The 18,951-nt window shown below is 46.1% G+C and overlaps 1 protein-coding gene across 8 annotated transcripts; it reads left to right on the top strand.

The window, feature by feature from the left end:
- The first annotated feature begins 323 nt into the window (after positions 1-323).
- On the top strand, positions 324-17,515 carry ldb1a (LIM domain binding 1a). Of its 8 annotated transcripts, none has more exons than XM_084709582.1 (11): positions 324-433; positions 8,945-9,047; positions 9,566-9,610; positions 9,724-9,799; positions 10,023-10,125; positions 10,566-10,738; positions 11,058-11,180; positions 11,335-11,412; positions 11,892-12,015; positions 12,255-12,397; positions 14,299-17,515. In XM_084709582.1, exons 1-11 carry the CDS (start codon positions 406-408, stop codon positions 14,530-14,532), a joined length of 1,230 nt encoding a protein of 409 aa, XP_084565708.1. In that variant the 5' UTR covers positions 324-405; the 3' UTR covers positions 14,533-17,515. The 8 variants fall into 8 exon arrangements, with proteins under 8 accessions (XP_084565708.1, XP_084565713.1, XP_084565706.1 ...); XM_084709587.1 differs by having other exon boundaries at positions 12,255-12,403; positions 15,267-17,515; XM_084709580.1 differs by having other exon boundaries at positions 12,255-12,403.
- The last annotated feature ends 1,436 nt before the right edge of the window (positions 17,516-18,951 follow it).

The raw sequence follows: 18,951 nt of genomic DNA, 5'->3' as shown, positions 1-18,951 counted from the left end.
TGCAACACACACACACGTCTCAGTGGTCACACACATCTCAGTCTCTTTTTTTTCTTTCATCTCTCTCTCTCTCGCTCTAATTGTCTCCCGCCTCCCATCTTTCACCCCAACTCTTGCCCTCCCCTCTTCCCTCGCTCCACTCTTCTCTCTCCTCTTCTCTTCTTCTCTCCTCCCACCAGTGTCACAATTTGCATGTTAATGAAGCAGTAGTTCCTGTTTCCTGCTTCAGAGAGGCAGAGTGAGAGTACTCTCGTTCTTTTTTTATTCCCTGGTTTACCCCTCCCTCTTACTCTCCTCCCTCTTGTCTCCCTCTCTCTGCGGGTAGTGCCGTGTTGAAGCTACAGTGAGTGCTGTGTGGAGTGAAGGCAGCTGTTTCGTGCAGAGCAGAACCCAACATGTGAGAAGATGTCTGTTGGAGGCTGTGCTTGCCCTGGTGAGTAGCCCCTCTCCCTCTCTTTCCCTCTCTTCATCTCAGTTCACTGGTTCTTACTCTTTCACTTTCTTTTTGTCTCTCAAAACCTTGTTGTCAACAAGGTGACTTGTGTAAAGGTGTTTACAGGGGCTGGGTACAGCATCGCCCAAGGGTATTTGTGTGTGCTTGTGTTTTGTGCCTGCGTGACCTGTCTGAATCTGTCAGTGAGAGATGAGAGAGGTTGAGAGAGAGAAAGAGAGAGAGAGACCGAAACAGATGACAAAGACAGAGAGGAATGGAGTTGCTTGCCAGGGAACAGAATATGTCCAGGCTCCAGGCGTCATGCTAAGGGTCCTAGTGACTGACTCTGCTGGTTAGCTAGTCTGTCTCTCCTGCTACCTCACTGGTCTGACTCTGCTGGTTAGCTAGTCTCTCTCTCCTGCTACCTCACTGCTCTGAGTCTGCTGGTTAGCTAGTCTCTCTCTCCTGCTACCTCACTGCTCTGAGTCTGCTGGTTAGCTAGTCTCTCTCTCCTGCTACCTCACTGCTCTGAGTCTGCTGGTTAGCTAGTCTCTCTCTCCTGCTACCTCACTGCTCTGAGTGTGCTGGTTAGCTCGTCTCTCTCATTCCTCCTGCTTCATCCTCCACATCAGTGCAGTCACTCACACCTCATGATGGGTCTTTTATGACTTCAGCCAGGCAAGGTGGTTTGTTAGCATGGAGAGTCAACTCTCATGCAGTTACAGTACATACACATTCAGTAGTTTTACACAGTAGATGTTTGTCAGAGACCATCCATATGATGTTTAAATATGGTTTGGTAGCTGGTAATGTGGATATGAGATGATAGACCTTGGACTTAGAAGAGGGAGGGAGGGATGGAGGGGTGAGTGATTTGAGAGAAAGAGAAAGACTGCGTGTTTGTGGGCGATTCTTCAGGCCACAGAGCAGTCCCAGGCACATGTAGAGACACAAAATGCGTGTTGAAGTCATGAAGCTTGTTCTCTGCTAAAGAGCACAGAGGGAAGCAGCGTCACACAGAGATCTAATCACAACATCCGTCCTTGGAGCCCCAGAGAGAGATGATTCGATTTCGACCCCAGTATCGCCCTGACCGGGTCCAGGCTAGTTCACAGGAGCTGTGGGTGGTGGTGTCGACGCTTCACTGTGACAGAGATCCAGACACCAAGGAGGCATTTGTAGCCGGAGAGGGGGATGGGCTGTAGAGAAGTGGAGGAGTGACTACCTTCAGCAGGGATTCCTCTATTTCCTTCTCTTCTCTTGTTGTCTATTCTTTCACTCCCCTTTTCCCTTGTCTTTCTCCTTTGTCTCTCCGTCCTTGGTTTGACTGAGCATTTAGCATACTTGTAAAGTTCTAGCACAATCCACAAGGAAGAACCATTGAAGTTGAGCACCATGTTCACAGTTTGCTCTTCTGCTGCAACACACACACAACCAGGCTACATGGTGTTGAATACTGTAAAGTATTCTAACATATATTCTGAGAATAACTTGCTTGGGCAAGTTTGAACTGGTGGAGCTCCACTGAGCCCACAGCATATTGCTGTGTGTGTAAGTGATGTGTGTGTGTTTGTAGCGGTATGTGTGTGTGTGAGTGTGTGTGTGTGTGTGTGTAGAAGTATGTGTTTGTGATGCTTCTCTCAGAATGAACACTGTGTGTATCTCTCCAGCTGCTTCAAACACACCAACCAGTATGAGTTTGGTACGAGTTTGTATCAAGCCCTGCCGTTTACAAGGATGCATGCTTAAGCTCGGTTATAGAAATTTCCAACAACGTTATTTTAGAGAAGGAGAAGAATGTGAGAGAGGGGAAGAGAATGAAAGAGGGAGCGAGATGAGTCATAAAGAACAAACACATACTGAGCTGATGTAAATTGGGGCAGGTTTGTTTACATTCCTGTATGATGTGGGACAGAGGAATCCTTTTCTTAGTGGGTTTGTGTGTGTGTGTGTGTGTATTTGTTTGTATGTGTCTGTGTGTGTGTGCATGCGTTTGTGTTTGCATGTGGTTGTGCGTCTGCAAGTCTCTGTTGGTCTTGGGTTTGTGTCAGATTGAAAAAGATCCTCCCGTATACAGTTCATTGGTTATGGAGACTAAAGTATTGCCTCCAAGTTAAAGTCAAGCACCTAAATCCCTCCCTCACACACACACTCAGTGAAGCCCTCCCTTTGCTTCTCACTCTTTTCCCTCCCCCTCTTTCTGCCACTCTCTCTTTCTGTCTCTCTGTCTCTCTCTGTCTCTCTCTCTCTCTCTCTCTCTCTCTCTCTCTCTCTCTCTCTCTCTCTCACACACACACACACACAAATTCTCTATCCAACGGCTTTCTCTTGCAGCTCCTGCCTACCCCACTTCCTTCCTCCCTCTCCTTCTCTCCCACTCCCTTTCTCTGCCACCCCCGCACCCCCATCCCTCCATAGTGCAGTGTGCAGTAGCAGCAGCGGTGATGGGGCTGCCTCATGCAGAAAGTCACATGGCTGCTGATTGGAGCAGAATCAGAGTCACAGCAAAGCCAAGATGGCATCCGTACAAAAAAACTGCTCTGCTGTTACGCAATAACAGAGAGAGAGTTAGAGAAGAAAGGCAGACTCTAACTCTTCCCTCTGTCTGTTCATCATCCTTCCCCTCCTCCCTCTCCTCTCTTCCTTTCTTGCTAGCCTCTCAAAGCCAGATTGAAATGGTTTTCTGTAATGAAAGAGTGAATAAAGAGACCCCATGGGAGAGAGATGTGTGGGAGGCAGGGAGAGGGGGAAAAGGAAAAACACAGAGAGGGGGGGAAGAGAGCAAAATAAAGGACTGGAATCATTGCCTTAGTGATGTCACCTGAAGAAGTCTCTTGTCTACTGTAATTCTGTAAAAGTACCAAGTCAATGAAGTCAGTTGCCAAATACAAGTTCAAGGCAAAATCTAAGTATTTATTACAGATCTGTAAGGTGCAGGTGTCTAATACACATCACCAAGGGTCATGTTCTCATGAGCCAATATAACAGGGTATATCAAACCTTGTTTATTATATTCAGATCATAAAAAACAGTATACAAATAATAAAGTAATCATTAGTTGTAATCTTAATTTTTTGTTAATTGATCAGTGGTTGATGACAGACCTCTTCACAACTAAGTTTCAGGGATAAAGGATGGCACATGGGTGTTTGTGTGTTAGCTAGACACATATTTCAAAACTTAACTGTAAAATCTAAAGCAAATGGTTGACAAAAGCTAAACAGACAATATTTCAAATGAATTTCAGTCTCCTTCCTGGAGTAACTGACTCTGTTCAAGCCTGCGAAATTGACATTGGCCAACCATTTATTTACACAGGAAACCAACCAGATAAGAGGTTGAGGTGAACTTTCAAAATGTTAAACCCACCCACTCCGATTAGACAATTCACTCCCCACGAAGACCCAAGGCTGCGCACACACACACACACAGCTCTTGTTTTATAGATGCAGTCAGATCACTGTTCTGACTATAGGTGCCACTGGCACCACGGATGGGTATGAGGAGAGAAGGAGGAGAGGAAGGTTGAATGGAACTGGTACTTACTGATGTTAGAGCATGGGCTTGGTAACGGTTGGTTTTGGCCAGTGCCGAAGCAAAGAGCTGTCAGGGTCATTGCAGCCTGCTGGTTGTGATGGCAACAAGGAAGCAGAGAGAAGAACAAACACAGCTCTCTGTATCTGAACAAACCTGGCATACCTGTCAGGGAGGCAGCACTGAAGAGGGTTACATGGGGTTGGTTAGGGTTAAAAAAAAGATGAGACCAAAGGTTGGATAGGGTTAGAGTTAGACCTGGTTAGTCCTAATTAACGATGGCTAGAGATGGGGTTAGACCTGGTAAAGGATGGTTAGACCTGGTTAGAGACGATTAGACCTGATTAAAGATGGTGAGACCTGATTAGAGATGATGAGACCTGGTTAGAGATGATTAGGCCTGGTTAGAGATGATTAGGCCTGGTTAGAGATGGCTGGACCTGGTTAGAGATAGTTAGAGATGGTGAGACCTGGTTAGACATGGTGATAGCTGGTTAGAGATGGCTGGACCTGGTTAGAGATAGTTAGAGATGGTGAGACCTGGTTAGAGATGGTGATAGCTGGTTAGAGATGGCTGGACCTGGTTAGAGATAGTTAGAGATGGTGAGACCTGGTTAGAGATCGTGATAGCTGGTTAGAGATGATTAGACATGTGGTTAGACTTGGTTAGAGATTGTTGGAGAAAGGTTTGGGGCCAGGGCCGGTACTGGTTGGGGCTAGACTTTGTTGATCTGAGAATTGGGTTAGGGTTGAATACCGTTTATAAAGTATCATAGAATGAACCTAGTTAACATGACTGGCACACAGTGTCTGCTAGCTCAGTATTATCTCACTCTGGCAGCCTTGTTGCTGACAGCAGTGTGTATGTGTGTGTGTGTGTGTGTGTGTGTGTGTGTGTGTGTGTGTGTGTGTGTGTGTGTGTGTGTGTGTGATGAGTTTGACATTCACTGACTGCAAATGATACCTATGGTACTCATGGCATGATTTAGTTTGATTTGTCATCACATACCTACAAAAAACATATATAGTAAATGTATGTATTGAAAACCCTTCGAAATGTACCATACGTTTGGTAAAAGTGAACATTTGTGTACAAATAGCTTGACCCACTTTGGAGAGCATGAACAAGTGACACTAGTGCAGAAGTAGTTTGCATCTTTGGACAGCAGAGGTTGCTGCTGTACTGTGTATTTCCCGTACATCAGCCTAAACGTGACCCATCACATGCCCCTCACAATGGGGCAGACAGCAGGCCTGGAATTAGTCAAGTGGAGCTCCTGTGGTGGAGCCATTCCAAGCACTCAAAAATAGCCTCTTGTTTTTTCAGAATCAGAATCAGAATGGGATTTATTCGCCATGAAAGTTTGCACAGACAAGGAATTCGCTTTGGCAGGAAGGTGCATACAGTAAACATATAGGAATCTTAAATTTAAATATGTGGTCTAACTATACTAAGGATACATAAACTAGCAGTACTAAGTGGAATACAATTAAAATAAAATAGAATATACAATAAAGTAGAATATAAGTTGCCAATTTACAGTATAAAATACAATATAAAATACAAATATTACAGGAGTTGAGTGTAGTGCAAAAAAAAGGAAGCGGAAGGACTCCACAGTGTTGACTGGGGAGTCACACAGGGTGATGGGGGTGAGTGGGGCTGTGTTCTTCCTGAAGTCCACAACCATCTCCACTGTCTTGAGAGCATTGAGCTCTAGGTTGTTCTGGCTGCACCAGGTCACCAGGTTGTCTGCTTCCCACCTATAATCAGACTCGTCTCCACCAGAGATGAGCCCAATGAGGGTGGTGTCGTCCGCAAACTTCAGGAGTTTCACGGACGGATGAGTGGAGGTGCAGCTGTTGGTGTACAAGGAGAAGAGTAGAGGAGAAAGGTTTTCTCTGTATTAGTTCTTTTTTTGTTTCTTTTCATTTTCTTTTTGGGGGGCTTTTCATTTATGTTCTGTTTCGTTCCTCCCCTTTTCTTTTAATTTGACATCCATATTATTGTTATTTCATTATTTCAATATGTCCACAAAAAGGGGATTTCTACAATATTGCTGGGTAAAGCTGGTCTGCTATTTTGTGGTATATTTTTTCCTCTCTATTGACTTCACTTCACAGATAATGAGTAGAGGGAACACACACAGTTGTAGAAAATCTATATGCTTGATGAACATGTGAATATGAAAAGGTTCAGTCTGTGTAGGCCTACGACACACTGAATTGTTTATTTTGCCCATATTTTACATGGTCAGTAAAATGCAGCTGTAGCATAAATCTCTGAATGAATGATTCATTATTCTTCTTCTAATATAGTATTTCTTAGTGACTAGGCTGCTGTGACTTGAGTTCTTGTTAGTAGTGATGCGGTTGGGGGAAGGGTGTAGCTGGCTCGCCAGTGACTGCGGATTACGGAGAGATTGAACATTGTTGGGGGTGCACTGGCAGTATCTGGGATTTATACCGACAGGAAAACAGAACGAGGGGGAAGCTTGATCGGAGACGGGGGCCATTGTTCGAGTCTAGCGAGGAACAAAGGGGGCTTGCTTCCATCGCTAACTGGCGTCCTCCCTCACTTTAAATCTCTACTTAGATTTAGAAAACTAATAGTTATATAAAGAACAATATTGCAAAACCTGGAGAGTATCGATCTGCTTCACTTAACGATGCTTTTCGTTCAGTTTGGAAAGGATAACTAAACTGACGACGGTGCAGAAGGTTCCGCAAATTAGGATAGCCAGCGAGCTAGGATTTACCGAGTGGCGGTGTTGAAGCACCGCGCATCGGTGCTATTGGAACGCCGCGCTTCGGCGAACACTTCTCGGCAGGTACGGTATTGGTTTACAGGATGCATCAGTACACGTTCACTTCGGTGTTTGAATTTTTGCTTGCTGGTGGTAGGTAACTTGTCGAGTCTACGTCCATAAACACTCATGCTAGTTTGCTTGGCGGCAGCAAGCTACCGGTCGCAGATGAGGATGGCAATCAAGCTTGTTCTCCAGATATTGTTGCGGCCTTCGTATTTTCTGCTGTTGTTACAAGTCAGATTTTGATGGTTTATTTTAAAGCTTAGTCTATCCAACAAGCCAGATGGTTTATAATGTTAACTTCCAATAAAGCTGCTGTGTTGTTGCCGGAGTAGCCAGCTTCCTACTGTGGCTGAATTGTCCAGTTATGCTCTATTTCTGATTGAGGGACAGAATTTCGAAACAGTGATCGCCCTGTATTAAGTTCCAACTAGTAGGCCTACTAATAGGTGTACTATGGGCCACGGACAATTCTTTCACCGGGCACCCCAGATACCCTTGAACAGATGGATAGATAGATGGGTTAGGTGGCGCGGACATCTTGTTAATGAGCGGGTCCTAAAATACACCAAGGGAGGTAAGAACGTGGACATAATGTAGTATAGGACCTTGCGGCCAGACGAGATGGCCCAGTCTTCTGTTTTCAGATTCAGGAGTCTGTATGATGTTTCTGTAGAGTATGATGTTCCGACTTACTATTTGGTGACCCAAACTAGCCACACTTAATGACTCGGCATCTCACACTTTCTAAGGTAGAGTTGTGATATTAAAAAATAAAAATGTTGATGGCCCTCCCAGTCCAAACCACATTGATAGCAACATAATGTTCTCATAGATCAGTAGTAAATGGCCCACAGTGTTGCTTTTCTCAGGACATGCATGTGGTAGTCTACCCACATATCTACCTGGCTCAGTATGTGACCCAATGAATGCTGTCTGGCGTTGGTGGCTGTTGTTTGGGAAGGAATGGCTGAAGGGTCAAAGGCCATTATGTAGACGTGGGGGGGGGGGGGTCACCCCCTCAGTAAGGAGTCAGGGTGAGGGTTCCTCAGTGGACCCTGAAACGAGAGAGAGAATTGGAAAGAGGATTAAGCAGGAATATGGTTTAAGTCGGCGGATGCATGTCTGTGTGTGGCTGGTACGAAACAGTCTGCTTCAAGTGTTAAATATGAGAGTATGTGTACTGTGTATAGGGGGTTGACTTCCTGTTGGGACCTTGAGGTGACAGGGAGGATGGGACTCTTGTGCAGCTCTTGGGCTTGCTGCTACCTTTTAAGTTAACGTGTGAACGTGCTTCGTACCAGGTGGGGTTGTCGAGGGTTGGTTCTGTGGCTGCCTGATGACATCCAGACCACGACCAGAGAAGATCTCTCACTGTTCCGATTGGTGGAAAGGAGGGCAGATCCGCAGCACAGTGCAAATAACCGAGCTTATCTCTTTATCTCTCTCCCTCTTTATCTCTCTCTCTTCCCCCTATTCCTCCCTTTCTCCCCCTCTCTGAACAGGGCCTGTGATTGTGCGGTCTCCTTCAGCAGATTGGGAGAATGGGGCCAGAGGGGTGTTGGTCAGCACGCTGTGTGTCGCTGAAGCCTTAATGCCTTAGCCGGGCACTCAGGGGTTAACAACAGCAGCCTGATAGAGGGAGAACGGGAGAGGGGGATGGGCAGAGGAGGCGACCAGAGGGGGGAGAGGAAGAGAGAGACATGCACACAGAGGAGGACTCAGTATGTTGTGTTGCACGATCACATAAAAGACCAAATGAGAGAGATGGAGGGGGAGAGGGAGGGGGGGGGGAGGGGAGGGGAGGGGGGAGAGAGAAAGAAATGCATAGGGAGACATAGTAAAGGTTAGCTATAATGAGGAGTGAGATTGAAACAAAGGAAGGAAACGGTAAATACAGGATTCTCTCAGTCCCTTGTTACGAAAATCAGAACAGGGGTTTTTCCCACACAAAATAAGATTATTTAATGTATTTATTTGCTTTAGACAGCTAATTGCTAGATGCACTGCCCCTAAGGGAAACATGTAAATCATTTGGATGGAATAAAATATTTCCCTCAGTAACAATAACATCATTAAAAGCTCTCTACTTTGAAATGGAAAACTGGACCATGACTCATTTGACAATAAATAATTGATGGGAATGTGTTTATGTCTCTGTGTGCAGGCTGTTCGTCTAAGTCGTTCAAGCTGTACTCCCCCAAGGAGCCCCCCAACGGCAGTGCCTTCCCCCCCTTCCATCCAGGCAGCATGCTGGACAGAGACGTGGGGTAGGTGCCCCTGAGTGGAGGACTACAACACAACACAATAGAATGTCAGAAAACAATATAATAGACAAAAATAGGATAAAGATGTGGGTTAGGTTCTTGGACCATCCTCTGGCTGGAGTAGCGCAGCATAGAACAGAATACAGTAGGACATGGTATAGATGAATACACTATAATAGAGTAGAATAGCTCGAGGCAGAATTCTGGACAGATGTGGGTTAGGCCCTAAGAGAACCTCCTGAACCTAGAGTAGAATATAGTAGAATACAATAGAACAGTAGAATGTAATAGAACAGAATATAATGTAGTAGCACAGAGTAGCAGACAGTTAAAAATGGTAGAATAGCTCCTGGCTACATGGTGGACAGAGTTGTTTGGAAGAACACTCCCATACCAAAGTACAGCAGTGAGTGGGAGCCAGAAAAGCTTCATGGCCCTGCATGATTCCTGCTGGTTGAGCCTAACTTCAGTTCCATTCTAATTATATTCAACGATTCTCTTCACCATGTTTGTTTTGTCAGGCCGACGCCCATGTACCCTCCTTCATACATGGAGCCAGGAATGGGGTGAGTACACCTGCCCTCCCCAGCCTGTCTGTCTGGCTCAGGAAACCAATTGGAACTGTTGTTGGACAAGAAAGCTGACTTTGTTGATGGATGTCGTTGTGAATGTGTTACAGGAGACACACGCCATATGGAAACCAGACAGACTACAGGATATTTGAGCTCAACAAGCGACTACAGAACTGGACAGAGGTGAGACAGTGCTTTGGTACAGGTCATTTCTGAGACTCCGTGGAGTTTATGAGCATAAAACACTCACAAAGCTCAAATCTAATGAGCAAGCACATTTTTCCAATTATGTGAGCCAGTGACTGATGGGTTGATTGGGGTTGATTGATGGGTTAATTACACAATTGATTGGTTAATTGCTCAATTGGTTGATTGGTTAATTGGTTGGTTGATTCCTTCCTTCCAGGACTGTGACAACTTGTGGTGGGATGCCTTCACTACAGAGTTCTTTGAGGATGATGCCATGCTCACCATCACCTTCTGTCTGGAGGATGGTCCAAAGCGCTACAGTAAGAACACACACACACACCGAGTCCTACATAAGACTCGAGGGCTAATAAGTAATAATGCAAAAGTTTTAAGAATTCAATATTTATTTTTGAAACTTCTCAGTTCCAAAACAGTAGTTTGAAACATTCGACAGGTTTACGTCTGAGTGACATACGAAACACTACGAACACAAAACCTGTTGTAGCTGAACTCTGCATGTCTCCCATTTCGATGCTAAGCTAACTGCCAACGCACACCACACATTCTCATCCACGCTAGCTGTCTACTGCACCTAGATAGACACAGGGGTCGTTTATGCCTTGGTGATAGAAAAATCATCTATTAATGACAGCCTAAAATAAATATACAGACTTAAAACCAAACAGTAGAGCCAGTTCATGTGTTGGTCTATGGCCTCGTGTGACGAATTGGAGCTGAACCCATGTTGTGTTCTGCGCAGCCATTGGCCGGACCCTGATCCCGCGCTACTTCCGGAGCATCTTTGAAGGGGGCGCCACTGAGCTGTTCTACGTGCTCAAACACCCCAAGGAGTCCTTCCACAGTAACTTTGTGTCCTTGGACTGTGACCAGTGCACCATGGTCACCCAGAACGGCAAGCCCATGTTCACACAGGTACACTGTCTGGATTCTAATACACACCATATGCTCTGTTACTAATATATTCACCATACACTCTGTTTACTAATACATATGCACAATGTTACGACGACATACACACTATACACTCAGGTTACTAATACATACACATTATACCGTTTTTTTTCTAATGCATACATGCTATACACTCAGGTTACTAATACATACACACTATACTCTGGAAATGTACTCTTCGACTATATTCACTCACATCTGATATCACACTGATGTCTAGCCTTAAATACATGCTGGATGAATCATACCGGCTGAGTGTGACCCCTGAACTCTTCCCCAGGTGTGTGTGGAGGGCCGTCTGTACCTGGAGTTCATGTTTGACGACATGATGAGGATCAAGACCTGGCACTTTAGCATCAGACAGCACCGAGAGGTGCTCCCCAGGAGCATTCTGGCCATGCACGTGAGTCTCGCACACACTCATTTATAGCCCACACACTCAACTTACACACACACACACACACACCAGCCCACACGCATGCACGCGCACACACACACACAGTGTCACACACAAGCACATTATGACAATGCCGTGCTGTTCATCCTCTCACCTCCAGGACCCTCAGATGCTGGACCAGCTGGCTAAGAACATCACCAGATGTGGTCTGTCCAACTCCACACTCAACTACCTCCGGGTAAGTCCAGGAAACTAGAGCCAGACTGTGTGTTCTCCTGAATGGTTGTTAGACAGGGGCGAGGCCCTGGGATGTACAGTGTGTATGAACTGGGGTGGTAGTTAAACGTGTGTATAGTGGTGCAAAAGGCACGAGTAGGCGTCTAACTGTGTTCTGGTTTCTTTTTCCCTTTTTTTGTCCTTTTCCCATCTCCCTCTTTTCCTATACCCAACCCTTCATGTTCCTTCTCTCATTTTTCCCCTCCCCATTTCCCCTCATTACCTCTGTTCCTCCCTTCCTCTGTCCCTCTCTCTCTTCCTCCCTTTGTCTCTCCCTCCTTCTCCTGCTATATCTCTGCCTCCCTCTGTCCCTCCCTCTGTCTCCCCCTCCTTATGTCTCTCCCTCTGTCTCTCCCTCCCTCTGTCTCCCCCTCCCTATGTCTCCCCCTCCCTCTGTCTAACTCTGTCTCCCCGTCTCCCTCTGTCTCTCCCTTCCTCCAGCTGTGTGTGATCCTGGAGCCCATGCAGGAGTTGATGTCCAGACACAAGACCTATAGTCTCAGCCCCCGGGACTGCCTCAAGACCTGCCTCTTCCAGAAGTGGCAGAGGATGGTGGCCCCCCCAGGTAGAATAATCATTTAGCAGACGCTTTCTTCAAAAGCGACGTACTGGGGAGGGTGGGGGAGAGATTTGAACCTGCAGCCTATTGATCTGCAGTCAAATGCCCTACCACTGAGCTTGACCTGTCCACGCACACACACACACACAATGACACGCGCACACAGCCGCATGTCCACGCACACACAAACCACACCTGCCGTGTCTGTGTTTATACCCGACCCCCCCCCCCCCCGGCCGCTCCAGCCGAGCCAGCCCGCCAGGCCCCGAACAAGAGGAGGAAAAGGAAGGTTTCCGGCGGCAGCACCATGAGCGGAGGAGGGGGCAACAACACCAACAGCAACAGCAAGAAGAAGAGCCCCGCCAACACCTTTGCTCTCTCCACCCAGGTACCTGTAAGCAGACCATCTTCATCACCTTTACATTCACCCTACACCCCCAGCGGCTTTGTCACGGCAGATCTAGAGAGGTACACATACCAGATCTGCATGTATACAGAGAGACCAGATAGCAGATCTAGATGTATCAAAATAGACATTCCATCTAGATGTATACAGGCAGACGTACCCCATCTGCATGTAAAGGGAGAGACATACCAGATCTCCATACCTGTAGAGAGGGGAGAACCATATCTATAACAGGATCTGTAGACAGACCGGATCAGTAACTAAAGATTTACAGAGATAGACACACCTGATCTATAATTTGGGATCTGAAAATAGACTTAGCAGATTGGTAGGCAGGCTCTGTGGGTAGTTGACGGCAGTAGTCCAGGTCCCCTCAGGTCTGCAGTCTCTCTTTGGACAGGTTGAGGACAGAGCTCTTAACCACACACAGGGCCCATCCTTCCTTTCCTTCCTTTCATTTACTACTCTCCTTCATTCAATCCTTTTTGCCTTACTTTCCTCCTTCTGTAACATGGCTGGATAGTTGAACAGTGCTGCCTTCCTGTTACCAATTCAGTCATGTCAGATCATGGATATCAGGAAGGGAGGGAGGGAGGGAGGAAGGAAGGGACGGAAGGATTGATCCATTATAAGGATAGTGTAATTTACTCAAGTTTTCATCTTCATGTTAAGGTAAGGAATTGGTGGATGGGGTGCAGCAACCTGGTTTAGGATTGGACGGGGTTGAGTAACCTTGTCCATGAGAGGATGGGTTTGAGGAACCTGTTCCTGGACTGGTGTCTAGAAAAAATCCTAGCCTGCCTTCCTCCATTGTGTTAGAACTTCCAGCCTGTAACCACTGAGCCTATCAGAGCACACAAGTCACATGCAGCCGTTGGTTGGTTGAGTGAGCGAGCGAATGAGACCCGAGGTGGAATGAAAACCCCATGATGCAGCACTCAAGGATCAGGGACTCAATGCCGGCCAATCAGAAATGGGGGGGAAAAACCCTTTTGCAGGTACCATCCAATAGCAATGGGCAATACAACCCTTAACCTTGAAGCAGAGGTTGTGGTTGGCTACTGAAATATACACTCTTTTTAATGGTCAGGGTTTGGGGTGTTGAGCATTGGGGGGATTAGGTCTTGAGGGCAGGGTATTAGGTGGTTGGTTTGGGGGGTTAGATGTTATGGGTTGGGTTTGGGGTAATCGGTTAGTTTGGGGGGGCTGGGTGTTAGTGGTTAGTTTGGGCGGCTGGGTATTTGGGGGGAGTTGAACGTTGGGTCTGGGGCTATTGTCATGTTGGGGTGCTGGGTTTGGGGTATTGGAGGGTTGGGGCATTGGGTTTGGGGTATTGGAGGGTTGGGGCATTGGGTTTGGGGTATTGGAGGGTTGGGGCATTGGGTTTGGGATATTGGAGGGTTTGGGCATTGGGTTTGGGGTATTGGAGGGTTGGGGCATTAGGTTTGGGGTATTGGAAGGTTGGGGCATTGGAGTCTGGGGGGCTGGGCGCCTGCGAGGTGCCTGTGAGCTAGAGCTGTGTGTTGTTGTGAGTGGGCTGAGCATGGATGAAACTGACTTCTTAATGAATCTCCTTAACATTAGAGCCAGACACAGAGCTGTAGATGAACAATTGTGTTTTATGTATATAGCGGAATTGACATCCTCCCATCAGTAAGATTTTGGGAAGGCAGATTCTGACGGACATTTAGTCAAAGGTCCCATCTAATCACTCGGGTCCAGTACCCTCACCCTTGGTAGTTCCAGCCAATCGCCTGTCTCAGTCCGCCATGACAGACAGACACATAGACAGAAAGTCAGGCCTCGCCCCGGGCCCTCTGCCCCTCCGCCCCCCCCCTTTCCTGGGGATAATGTGTGCCGGCCCTTGCTGTCGTCCCCTTTAGGACGTGATGATGGTGGGAGAGCCCACTCTGATGGGAGGGGAGTTTGGTGACGAGGACGAGCGTCTGATCACGCGTCTGGAGAACACGCAGTTTGACACGGCCAACGGGCTGGAGGACGAGGACAGTTTCAACAGCTCGCCCGCCCTCGGCGGGGGCCACTCCCCCTGGAACAACAAGAACCCCAACAGCCAGGAGAGCAAGAACGACAACCCCGGCTCCCAGGCCTCTCAGTAGGCCCCGCTTAGTCCCCCCCCGCCCCCTCCCCCCCAGCCTGCTGTCTCGGCACAGCCCACAGCCCTAGTACAGTAGACAAGCTCACTGGTGGCTCACTCTTCTGTTCGTGGTTGTGCTGGACCTGTACCGGACTGTTCTTCCACCCACCCTAGACTGACTGGAGCGTGGAGGAGAGGGTGGGGCAGATAGGAGGGGGTGGGTCGGACCTTTTGTTTTGTTTTGAAGGAGGAGGGTAGGATGGGGGAAGGATGACCACATGGTAGAGATTGTGTGGTAGCTGGGACGACAGTTTCAGCCCGTTTTCGGCAACATACTCATAATCACCTGCTCCCTCTCTCACTCTCGCACATGCTCAGTGGTACTCAGCCCCGGCTCTCGTCCCATGGCTCCTTGCACTCCCCAATTCTGTGTGTGCGTGTGTGTGTGTGACAGACAGACAGTCCGTCTCTGTGTCTGTCTCAGAGCTCGGTCTAGCCAGTGATCCGAGTGCGAGCCTTGGCGGCCATGTTGGCGGTTCTTGTTCCAACCTCGGGTCTCTGTGTGCGTTTCCTTGACAACGCACCTCTTGTTTGTGTTGTGCTCGTCTCACAGGGAAGAGAAATGCTTCTTTAGGTCTAGTCAACTCTCAGTCACTAGATACTAAAACCTCTACAACAACAATTCCAGTATTGTGTGCACCACAGCATATAAATCCAACGCTCAAGTTTTTAAAAACTAAATTATTTGTTTTGTAGGACCTGGTTGGAACAAAAACCTGTACAGTGCCGGAGCTTGAGGACCGGAGTTGAGAACCACTACGCTAAACATTAAAAACACACTGACACACACACACACAGACATCACACACACATATTCACACATGCATACACTTGCACACAACACTTGGAAACAGAAACCCTTACCTACATGCACACACACACACATACACACACACACACAGCGTAAGGCATTGAGATACTGGAGAGGGTGTTCTCGGCGCGTCTGGACCTCAGCACCAGACGCTACTGAAGTGGGTTGATTACTTTCTATGTTCTTAATTTTACTTTCAATGTTTTTATTTTTATAACGATTTCTTAAGGAATAAACAGACAAGCAAGCAAACAAGCTAAACAAGATGATAAACACCCCCAAATATTCTTTGCACTGTTTTCCACTCTTATCTTCATTCTATTTTTATTATAAATTGAAGACATATTTTGTTTTTCTATTATCGCTGATATAAAAATGAAATATCAAAACATTTGGAACATGTCATTGGAGATGAGAATCTACGGTATTATGTATGTTGTATAAATATTACTGTTAAGATCATTTGTACACTGATGATGATGCATATTATTATTGTTATGATGCTTCCAGCTTCCATGTACGTCTATGCTTGATATGTCATCTGTCAATGTCAGACGGTGTATGATCCAGATATGCTTCTTAAAGGGACAGTCCACCCTTTGTTAATGTAATGCTGAATCAGGGTTGAGGGAGAGAGAGTGTGAACTGCTATATAGAGAAGGCTCTTTAAACAAACACTCTAATGACCAAGGAGAGGGGATTCAGAAAGCACTTGTGCTGATGATAAATGTTTTTTGGTGAAGACAATATGAAAAACGACAGAAACGAATTGTTGGAAAGATTTGTCGTCAATTTTGGCCACTAAAATGGAGAGGGTGTTATTAAGGTGTGCGGGTGATCTGGAACACCTCCCCGGGGCCTGCAGCTGCTCTGCGCTTCGCTGAGCTCCCCCTCCCTGGCTGACTGTACCTGTCTGATCTGTCACCTCCATCCAAACCCCCAGGCCCTTCTGCTCTCTCTGTCTCTCTTTCTCTCGGTCTCCCTCTTTCCAATTTGCTACTCCTGAAAGTTTTGAAAAATACGTTTTGACAGCATTGTTGTAAGATATAAAATGAGAAGAGTAAAAAAACAAACAAAAAAAAAAACAACTTTTCTATTAACTTAAGTTTCCACGGATAACGTTTTTAATCACAGTTTAGAGAAGCTAAAGACCAAGAATCTTTGTGCGACGCAGGCAGTATGTCTAAATGTTTTCTATACAGAATTATTTTACCTGGGCTTACCCCACCCCCTTCCCCATATTTGTGTCTGTGTTTGTATATTTGAGGTTGTAGTTTCTGTTCGACTGCCCTGTTCTGTAGCCTTGTTTTTGCCGCCAGCCATGACACTCCCGTGTCATGTATAAAGATGAAATGAACGCATCCTTTTGGTTTTGTTGATATGATGATTTTAAGGGTACAATCACAGGTCAGGAGAGAGAAGCTCGTCTTTGGTTAAACATACAATGTATTTATTTTTCTATCGTCTTCACTCCCTTTTTCCTGTGTACAGTCTCCTCGATGTCTTTGTCACAAGGAGAGGTGCTGCTGGGTTGTTCAGTATTCTGAGGTGGACACAATGGCTAGCACTGACTTGGTGTTCTAGACACAAGCTTATTGTCACCATGGTCAGAACCCCTGGATATTAAGAACATGTTGATATCAAAGAATCATCAACATATATCCTTAAATCATTTTGGCCCCGTTTTTTTAGTTAGACATCGATGAAACATTCCATTTGGTTTTTAAAGTGTTTTTCCAGAGCAGTTATTCAGGCCCTGCAGTTACGCAGCCTTGCCACCGGGCGTCGCCCTCCGCAGCACGGAACACTGAGCAGCCCATCGTCATCGCCTCTGTCATGGAGTCATGCACATTCTAAACCTCGAGTGTCTCATTGAACCTACACACTGCTGTATGTTGTTTTGAACCATCGTTGTTGTCTGTTCCCTCCCTCTGCGGTTGAGGCACAGCACTTCAGGAGACTCGTCAGAACTCCAACATGGCCACCTGGACCCCCTTTTGAGGGTGTTGTTTGAGATGTATAACATTTCCCTGTATCGCCCATATAGGGAGTGATTTATCTATTTTGCTGATAGTTTTCTGTTATTGGTTATTCATGTGAGGTATCAATAAAGACAAATTTTCACATATACAAAGATTGACTGAGTTTGTGTTTTTTTGTTGTTGTTGCATTTTAATAAATCTGATATTGGGTGCTGTGTTGTCTACAAGCCCTTTGATTTATAGGATTTACCTTAATCTTGTTAAGAGCAGAATGTGATTTTAATTAAAGGATTTTCTCCCAAGTGGTCCATACACAATATATTTTCTAACTCCAAAATGACACCCAATACATTTCACCCACTGAAATCAATGCTGAATGTCAAGACTATTAATGGAACTCAGCAAATGTGATGTGGGCGAAGCTGATGAAACAACGCAAAAGAAGAACATGACAGCTGCGACAATGGCCGTGAAGCCACAATTGATAACTTTGCTACAGTGATGAACTATTCCCTGGTTACAAAGACGAGGATAGCTGACAGGAAGGTGGGTGTTGCTAAATCTGACAGTTGAAGCATTGCTGAGAGGATGGAAGCGCTTTCCCAAATGTATGATTCATGGGCTAGTTTTGCCAAATGGCAGCAGTTGTTTTAAACGTCAGAGTTTTGCTGACGTGTAAAACAACTCTAAGGCCTCAATTTAGATCCAATGTCACATGCACACCACCATCACCAGTATCATTTGAATACTTGGATTTTGCTGCTCCCTTCCTAGAAGTAGTATTAGCTTTATCATGATTGACAGATAGAAGCAAGAGTTCATTCACAGAGATATCCATTCTGTCAGATCGGTCGGTCTGAGGGGAGGGGAAGTAGTCAGTGATCATTCGTGATCGCTGCAGAGTTGGTGTCAGGGAAGATTAAAGGTTAAGCATTTAATTGATGTAACTGGGCTGGCAAGGTAAACTAGGGCTGAAGTGATAGGCTGATTACTGGCAGCTTCAGAAGACTAGCAGGAAGAGCTTGAGTGGTGGAGAAGAAAACAAGACAAGAATTGAGGAGAAGAGAGGAAGACAGAGAAGACATTTATAAGAGAAGAAATTGAAGGTGAGTACAGAGGTCATACTGCTACACTTCAGCCTGAGAAAGTTGTCTTGTTTAATCCCAGTTGGAGCTGTGAAAGAGTATGCAAAGTGATGCAAATGAGTGTGGAGTTCACCAACCTACTGTCACAGTATAATGTTTGTATTTACAAAGAAACATACTGTGTGAATGCCCCAGTCTAGGGTGTTGCATGACATTTGCCAGACATATTTTGGTCTTAATGTCACAACTGAGTCTTTGTATTTTATCATTATACCATTACACGCTGGCTCTCAACCTAACAAGAGAGAATACCCTACGATGACCCTGCCCATCATCATCACCAACAACAATATCATTCTGAGCACTAGAAGTAGCAAGTGTTATGTTGAGCTCCAGTTGCCAGGCACCCTTTGATTGCTCTGCTCCCCATAACAGGCTGTTGTTTGCCTGTCAAGGCCTGTCTTGCAGGTTGTAATGATCTCTCCATGGACAACTCTGTTGTT

Source organism: Hypomesus nipponensis, chromosome 11 (assembly GCF_054491055.1).
Source record: "Hypomesus nipponensis isolate SF chromosome 11, ASM5449105v1, whole genome shotgun sequence".
Lineage (NCBI taxonomy): Eukaryota > Metazoa > Chordata > Actinopteri > Osmeriformes > Osmeridae > Hypomesus > Hypomesus nipponensis.
Note: the sequence above shows the minus strand (reverse complement) of the source record. Positions and strands in the feature narration are given on the sequence as shown.